The sequence below is a fragment of the Protobothrops mucrosquamatus genome, unplaced genomic scaffold (genome assembly GCF_001527695.2).
Source record: "Protobothrops mucrosquamatus isolate PMUCROS unplaced genomic scaffold, P.Mucros_1.0 scaffold2061, whole genome shotgun sequence".
NCBI lineage: Eukaryota > Metazoa > Chordata > Lepidosauria > Squamata > Viperidae > Protobothrops > Protobothrops mucrosquamatus.
This window is the reverse complement of record NW_015388166.1, coordinates 53,291-62,137: the sequence shown is the minus strand read 5'-3', so window position 1 is coordinate 62,137 and position 8,847 is coordinate 53,291. Positions and strand designations below refer to the sequence as shown.

At 41.8% G+C, this 8,847-nt stretch overlaps 1 protein-coding gene across 2 annotated transcripts in view; it reads right to left on the bottom strand.

The window, feature by feature from the left end:
* Positions 1–8,847, bottom strand: part of LOC107294717 (WW domain-containing adapter protein with coiled-coil) — a 122,923-nt gene that overhangs the window by 80,442 nt on the left and 33,634 nt on the right. For both annotated transcript variants that reach the window (XM_015823971.1, XM_015823970.1), the window contains exon 7: positions 6,196–6,510. In XM_015823971.1, the coding sequence (XP_015679457.1) occupies positions 6,196–6,510 (315 nt within the window). The remainder of the gene's footprint in view (positions 1–6,195; positions 6,511–8,847) is intronic.

Here is an 8,847-nt window from a genome sequence, read left to right as displayed (position 1 = left end):
CCCACCCCCGCTGCCAATCCTCAACAGAAATGCTCACAATGAAAACCTCGGACAGGAGGAAGAGCGTGGCCGGGTGGGCAGGCAGGTGTCTTGCTCAGCTGTGGCTTGGGGGGCACTTTTTTCAGTGCTATTGTAACTTCGAACAGTCACTAAGCAAACTGTTGTAAGTCGAGGACTACCTGTACTTTATCACTTTTTTCCTTTTTTTTGGTCATCAAGTTTTTGATACCTTGCTAGGCGACTGGTGGTACTCGGATGCTGCCATATCCTAAAAGTGGTACAATGGGTGAAAAGGTTGAAAAGCAATGTTGTAGAAGAGTTTCATTTCTACAGCTTTCCCACTGTCAATAGGAATTCCTCCAGACTCAGTGTGGGGGTCCCTTTTTATCTTCTTTATATGCTTTTCCTCTATGCTGATTTTGTATTATAAATTCAACTACCATGCATATGCTGACAAGCTTTAGAAGTATTCATCTGTCCCTATTGTCAACACTGCTAATATTGAATATTCTTGCTTTGACAAATTATGCTGAACTGTCTAGTACTTTTAGAGTTAATTCAGAGGAAAATGAGGGAGGAGGGAAAAGCCCGGGAAAGAGGACAGAAGAGAACATTTGCCCTTCAAACTAATTGGAGAACGTAAATCATGACAGCAGAAAAAGGGAGGGGAAATGCTAGCAAAAATAACTGCTCTGTGGGTGGAAATTTCAGATCTTAGCATCCCCTTTCATCATGCCGTGCCGACATTTTGTCACATGAATAAAAAAGACTTTTTAGGATAAGATGCCTGGAAGTTCTTTGAAGTGTTTCATTAGTCGGAACCTTGACATCTATTCTACTGGACATAATGAGGGGCATTTCTAACTGCCTAGGCACAATTTCAGATTATATGTGCTTCCACTGTTTTAAACTTAACATAGGTAAAGCAGATATTGTGTTCTACTCTGATCATCCCTCCTTTTCATGTTTCTCACTGAGTTCAAGGCTGCCAACTACAGGTCTCCCCAAGTATGAAGAACCTAGGAGTCTAAAACAGTGACATTGCCTTTAAAACCTTGGTTTTAAAATCTGCTATGTCGATGGAAAAAATTCAGAGAAGAGCAACTAAGATGATCCAAGGCCTGGAGACTAAAACATACGAAGACCGGCTACGGGACTTGGGTTTGGCTAGTCTAAAGAAAAGAAGAAATAGGGGAGAGATGATAGCAGTGTTCCAGTATCTGAGGGGCTGCCACAAGGCAGAGGGGGTCAGGTTTGTTCACCAAAACACCAGAGGGAAGGACGCGAAACAATGGTTGGAAACTGATCAAAGAGAGAAGCAACCTGGAATTAAGGAGAAACTTCCTGACAGTGAGGACAATCAACCAGTGGAACAGCTTACCCCCAGAAATCGTGGGTGCTCCATCACTGGAGATTTTCAAGAAGAGACTAGACATTCACCTGTCTGAGATGGCATAGGTTCTCCTGCTTGAGCAGAGGGCTGGACTAGAACAGTGCTTTTCAACCTTTTCACCCATTGTACCACTTTTAGGATATGGCAGCATCCGAGTACCACCAGTCGCCTAGCAAGGTATCAAAAACTTGATGACCAAAAAAAAGGAAAAAAGTGATAAAGTACAGGTAGTTCTCGACTTACAACAGTTTGCTTAGTGACTGTTCGAAGTTACAATAGCACTGAAAAAAGTGCCTCCCAAGCCACAGCCGAGCAAGACACCTGCCTGCCCACCCGGCCGTGCTCTTCCTCCTGTCCAAGGTTTTCATTGTGAGCATTTCTGTTGAGGATTGGCAGCGGGGGTGGGGTGGGGGGGTGTTTGGTTTTTATTCCCCCCATCTGCTGGGTGGTTGCAGCAGGTTTTGGTCACTTCACATGACCCTGGGACACTGTGACCGTCATAAATATGAATCAGTTGCCAAGCATCTGAATGTAAATCACAAGACCCTGGAGATGCTGCAACATTCCAGCTGATCGGCACTTCTTCTGGGCTCAGCAGAAGTGCCAGGATCAGTGCTGCTTTCCAGCTGATCGGCACTTCTTCTGGGCTCAGCAGAAGCACCAGGATCAGCGCCGCGCTCCAGCTGGAGCCTGGCGCTGATCCTGGCGCTTCCACTGAGCCCTGACAGCCCTGCAGCTCCAGCCGTCTCTCGCTCAGGCTTGTGTGGTGCTGCCACCAGTTCAGCTCATTCCCCTCCCCCGCTACCACTTTTCTAGGATGCTCGCGTACCACCTGCCAGGTGCCAATGTACCACAGGTGGTACCCGTACCACTGGTTGAAAAGCCCTGGACTAGAAGACCTCCAAGGTTCTGTTCTGTTCTGTTCTATTCTATTCTGTTCTGTTCTATTCTATTTCTATTCTACTCTACTCTATTCTATGTAACATATGCAGATTCCATTGGTTTCTCATAACTGAGAAGGCCATGCCCTTGGTTCATATCTTATCTGCGTCATACTTGGATTCCTGCTGGCTGGATTACTCAAGAACTCACTCTGTCTTCCTATGTGAATCCAGAATTCTATACACACTATTCAAAACTTTGCAATTTTGTCTTACCACTTTATCACCAGCTGTTCCACTACTTAGAAAAAGATACCATTATAAATTTATGGTGTTAACACAGCATGCTTTACCTATGGGCAAACTCAGTACAGGTAGTCCTTGACTTACGACAATTGAGCCCAAAATTTCTGTTTCTAAGTGAGACATTTGTTAAGTGAGTTTTGCCCCATTTTACAACCTTTCTTGCCACAGTTGTTAAGTGAGTCACTGCACTTGTTAAATTAGTAACACAGTTAAGTGAATCTGGCTTCCCCATTGACTTTGCTTGTCAGAAGGTTGCAAAAGGTGATCACATGACCCCGGGACATCATAAATATGAGTCAGTTGCTGAGTGTCTGAATTTTGATCACATGACACAAGTACTACTATCACCACAGGCTGTTCACACTTCAGGTAGAGTTATTCAATTACATGTGAGGTGGTTGATGTAGTAAGTAAGTGAATATGACACCCAGCTGTACATCTCCACCCCGGACCACCCCAACGATGCCGCGGAAGTGATGTCCCGGTGCCTGGAGGCCGTGCGAGTCTGGATGGGGAGGAACAGGCTTCGACTCAACCCGTCCAAGACCGAGTGGCTGTGGTTTCCGGCGTCACGTCATAGCCAGTTGGTTCCATCTCTGGCTATCGGGGGCGAGTCATTNTTCCGCCGAGCCCTGAAAACTCATCTGTTCCATGCGGCCGGCCTGGCGTAGTTTTGATTGGGTTTTGTTAGGGGTTTTATATTTTAGAGCAGGCTTTTATGTAATATTTACTGTGATTTTTATTATTGCCTGTTCACCGCCCTGAGTCCCGTAAGGGAGATAGGGCGGTATATAAATTTAAATAATAATAATAATAATATATAAGAGTGTGCCACCAATGGTTTTTCATAAAAATAGAGTAGAAGATCCAGCAGGGCTTTCACAAACTCCATTAATGGGCCCTGTACATTTTTACATGTTATTAATGGCTAAGTCAAAGAAACACTTATCAAATGTGTTGGCAACATAAAATGGAGTGAAGTAGTAAGACTGAAATAATTGAGTACAGTAAGACAACAGAAATAAAATCGAAAACTATCACAATAGGTGTCAACGCTGCTAACATCGGATGTTCTTGCTTTGACAACATATGGAGATGCATCCATTTTCCTTTACTTTAAGTTTTATTTTTAGAGTTAGAATTAGATGATACTGGGGGGGGGGGGAGGAGAAGGAATGTGCATGGGAGATTAGTTAGACAAAACAATACTGTATAATGGTGAGAAACAAGGCTGTTTGTAATAAGAGATGATAAGACATGGCGGATGAAGAACTGGGTAGAAAGCCAGCATTTCAAACTAATTGTGATTTATGACTGTTAGTTAGAGGAGGGAATTGTGCTTTGATACTATGTGCTGAGGGGAGGGGAAGCCAGATTTTGGCTTGGACTATGTACGTGCCGATGTGTTGCTACTCGAATAAAGATTCTTTAAGGTAAACCATGCCTCAAAGTTCTTTGAAGAGTTTCATATGTCGGAACCATAACAATAGGTTAGTGAAACAACAGAATTATACCAAAACAATAGAATTAAAATTTAACAGAAATAAAGGAAATATGTGCTTATGAAACAGAAAACAAATGCACAGGTATAGAATGGGAGCTCTCTGGCTTGAGAATATTACTTCTGACAAGGATTTTAGAATATCTGATTACCAACTATGTGGCTCCTTAAACAAGAAATGCAATTTTAAGCTGCATCAATTGAAATATAGTTCATAAATCTCAGAAGCTAATAATTAGGGGGGGGGTTGCATTGGTCAGAGCACCTTACGTCACTGCCCAGTCACCTTATAGGGGAGATGGCTGCCATAAAAATTAAATAAATAAAATTAAATTTAAATAAAATTACTATATCCAATCTTGAGCACACAACTATCCACCTGGTACTGGGCTTCAAAGAATAACAGTGATCAGTAAGTAGTTGACTGGTATACAACTTTAACTACAAAACTTTGATATTATAAAATTAATTACAGAAAAGCATAGACCAGTGATGGCAAACCTTTTAGAGACCGAGTGCCCAAACCGCAACCCAAAACCCACTTTTGCATCATCGGGTGCCGGGTGGGTGTATCCCATTGGCTAGGTGTGGCCAATTGGGTGGGCGTGGCCCATTGGGTGGGCATGGTTGCGCCGGTAACAGCAGACTGGGTGGGACTAAAAAGTTCAATCAATCAATTCCAACTTTGCAAGATCTTTTTTTTTGCGAGAAGTTGAAATTGACTGATTGAACCTTTTTTTCTTTTTGCACATGGCGGCGGAGGCCTAAAGCGAACAGGTTTTATAAAACCCAGCTGAAGGCCTAGGACTGAGGCGATGGCACGCGTGCCCACAGAGAGGGCTCTGAGTGCCGCCTCTGGCACCCGTGCCATAGGTTCGCCACCACTGGCATAGACAAAAACCTGAGACATGAACAAACTTTGTCTCTCTGCATTTAGCCATGTGATTTCCACTACATGGGAGCCACTCATTTAGCAATGAAGGCTTCAGTTAACTAGTTTCCTGCTACAAAGAGAAAAGATCAATGGCTTCTGAACAAGACAAGAAATGAAGCCAATCATTAACAATATTTTGATATATCCAAGAGCTAGCAAAACTGAACTCCTTGTTCTCATCGTCTCTTTCCTGGAAAACAAGCTGCAGTTTACATGATAATATAAAAATATTATTAGAAATGGCTGAAAATTCAACACATTTACAAATATCAAAACATACAGCAACTTCCTTTTACTAGAAACATCTAATATATTTAAAAACAAGTTTTCAAAATAAAACAAATATAAGAACATTTCTCAATTATGAACACATAGGGCATAAAGCAGAAGCAAAGTGTTTTGGCTTTGGAGATAGGAATCTACAGTCTTCTACAAAGTCAGACTATTAAGTCTATTTAGCTCTGGACTGTCCTCCCCAACTTGCAGTATCATCCTAAGGTTTCAATTATAGAACTAAAGATGGTAGGAAAAGAATCTGGAACTTACTGCATGCAAAGAATATATTCTATTACTGAGCTATTGCACTTTTCCACAAGTTTATGGTACAAAACTGGAGATAGTTTCAAGAAATGTTGAAATCATAGAGAATGAAGACAATTTTAGGAACTGAAATATGTGTGCAATAGCAGCCTAAGCTTATTTCATTATTTTACTAACACTAAAACTCTAATAACTTGGCCAGTAATTCAACGGAGAAAATAAAATTTATAATAGCAAACTCAAAATATCATTATCCAGGGACAGAAACTCACTCGTGTATTTTTTTAACCACCCTTGCACAAAGCTCCATATACTGTACTTAAAGATGTGTCTTGAAAATGAAGACATCCTTTGAAACATACCACGATATGCATATCACATCATATGCACATTAACAGACTGAAGAAATGAGGAAAGCCAAAAAGTCTTTTGCTCATACCAAATACCTCCATATTGAAATCTGTAGAAGTTAATGAATTTAGCAATATGGCATCTATACTTTGAACTAGCATGCACAGACAGAATCACAGAGTTTGTAGTTAACAGAAAATTTCAGGTTTCTCCACAGAGCAGACTATTGTTTTAAGGGTACATGTTTCAGTCCCCATACTCAACACAAAATAAAAAGATTAATACACACCTGACAAATTTTTTCTCTCTGTTTTTTGTGAAAGGATGGAAGAAGTGGGCACAGGCAGTTTTGATAAAGATGCCCCATTTGCATCAAATGATTTCTTTGGCTGATGATCTGAATGTAGAGAAAATGGACTAGGAGGAACAGAACTTGGAGTAGTAGAAGGGTGAACTACTGTTTTGATGAGATGCTGTCCTGGGGTAGAACTACTGTGAGCCTCTGTTCTTGGCAATCTGTAGTCTCTGTCATTGTGTCTGCTTGTCTGAGACAAAATATTCTGTGGGAGCATATTAGCAGCATCACTGGAATGCTTGTCTTCCACTTTGGTTTATTATTCACAATGTTGAAACGAGAGACAGAAAATACCAAGTTAGAGCTCTGTTAACATACTGCATTTACTGCATTTTTTCCTATTTCAGCATCAAGATATATTAGTATACACTGCTATTTTAAAACAATCCTTAAACATTGCTTAAATCAACATGAACTGTTGCATTATCTCCATTATAAAAACAAACTATAGAATTTTGAATGTTTCAGCAGAAGACGGCATATCTATGAATATTTCTGAGAACTTGAAATTTAGTATTTTGACTTAAAAATCTACAGGTAGTCCTCAACTTACAACCACAATTGGGACTGGAATTTCCACCATTAAGTCAGTGTGGTTGTAAAGCTAGTTGTCAGGTGACTGCACTGACTGATGGCAATCCCTACTTTCTGTTGCAGTCATTAATTGAGAATCATAGGTTATTAAGTGAGTACCCACCCCAATCCAAGCCATTCTGGGCGTGGACCCTCCCAGCCTTGAGCTTTAGTAAGGTAAGGGACTGCCTCCAACTCAAAAGTTTGCAAAGAGAGCACAGCTTTAGCCACTTTGGAAAACTGTGCTGTCTTTGCAAGCCTTCCCCACCCAATTTCCCAAGTGGCTAAAGCTGTGCTATCTTCACAAACCTTTCTGAAAACAGTGCAGCTTTAGCCATGTGTAGGAAACATTTACCAGAGAGGCTGGGTTCAAAAAGGAACAGCAAGGGCAGAGAGTCCCTGGGTGCAAAAGGCAAAAGGTTGGTGCAGGGAACTGGGAGAAGGCAGTTGCATCAATGAATGCTTGCTAGCACTTGCTAGGGAGCGAAGGAATGCTTGCTAGCTTGTTTGCTGAGGTGGGAGAAGGAAGTTGGGCAAATGTTTGCTGAGGCTTCCTGGGATAAAGGAAGCAGCGCAGAGCAACACGGTTCTGGGGCTGCTTGCTGCCTCGCAATGCAGGGTGCAGGGCAACCAAAAGGACAGAGATGAGGGGGAGGAAATAGGTGGGTGGGGGAAGTTGAAGTACCCTTACTGTTGTAAGTGCAGGTGGGCTGCAAAGCACCTGAATTTTGATAATGTGACTAAAGGGGCACTACAACTGTAACTTCAGGCATGGGTCGTAGCTCCATTTTTTCAGCACTGCTGTGATTTCAAACAGTTGCTAAATGAATGGTCATAAGTCGAGGACTACCTGTACAGTGAGGGAAAAAATGATTTGATCCCCTGCTGATTTTGTACATTTGCCCACTGACAAAGAAATGATCAGTCTATAATTTTAATGGTAGGTGTATTTTAACAGTGACAGAACAAAATAAATCCAGAAAAACGCATTTCAAAAAAGTTATCAATTGATTTGCATTTTAATGAGTGAAATAAGTATTTGACCCCTTCGCAAAACATGACTTAGTACTTGGTGGCAAAACCCTTGTTGGCAATCACAGAGGTCAGATGTTTCTTGTAGTTGGCCACCAGGTTTGCACACATCTCAGGAGGAATTTTGTCCCACTCCTCTTTGCAGATCCTCTCCAAGTCATTAAGGTTTCAAGGCTGACGTTTGGCAGCTCGAACCTTCAGCTCCCTCCACAGATTTTCTATGGGATTACGGCAGGCATGTCAAACTGCCGGCCCACGGGCCGGATGCATCACACCAAAACCGTGTCACGTGATGTGATGTGACATCACGAGTTTGATATGCCTGGATTAAGGTCTGGAGACTGGCTAGGCCACTCCAGGACCTTAATGTGCTTCTTGAGCCACTCCTTTGTTGCCTTGGCCGTGTGTTTTGGGTCATTACCATGCTGGAATACCCATCCATGACCCATTTTCAATGCCCTGGCTGAGGGAAGAAGGTTCTCACCCAAGATTTAATGGTACATGGCCCCGTCCATCGTCCCTTTGATGTGGTGAAGTTGTCCTGTCCCCTTAGCAGAAAAACATCCCCAAAGCATGTTTCCACCTCCATGTTTGACGGTGGGGGTGGTGTTCTTGGGGGCATAGGCAGTGTTCCTCCTCCTCCTCCTCCAAACACGGCGAGTTGAGTTGATGCCAAAGAGCTTGATTTTGGTCTCATCTGACCACAACACTTTCACCCAGTTCTCCTCTGAATTATTCAGATGTTCATTGGCAAACTTCAGACGGGCCTGTACATGTGCTTTCTTTTTTTTTTTTTTTTTTTTTAAATCTTTTTATTTATAATACAATTAAAACAAAAATGGACATACGTGGCATTCCAGAGTAAATATTCCTAACAATTTGTTTCTCGTGATACAAAAACTTAATACATCATCCTTAACCTCTATATACACCTCATTCTTCTACATAATACAGTTATATATACAATTATATATACAATTA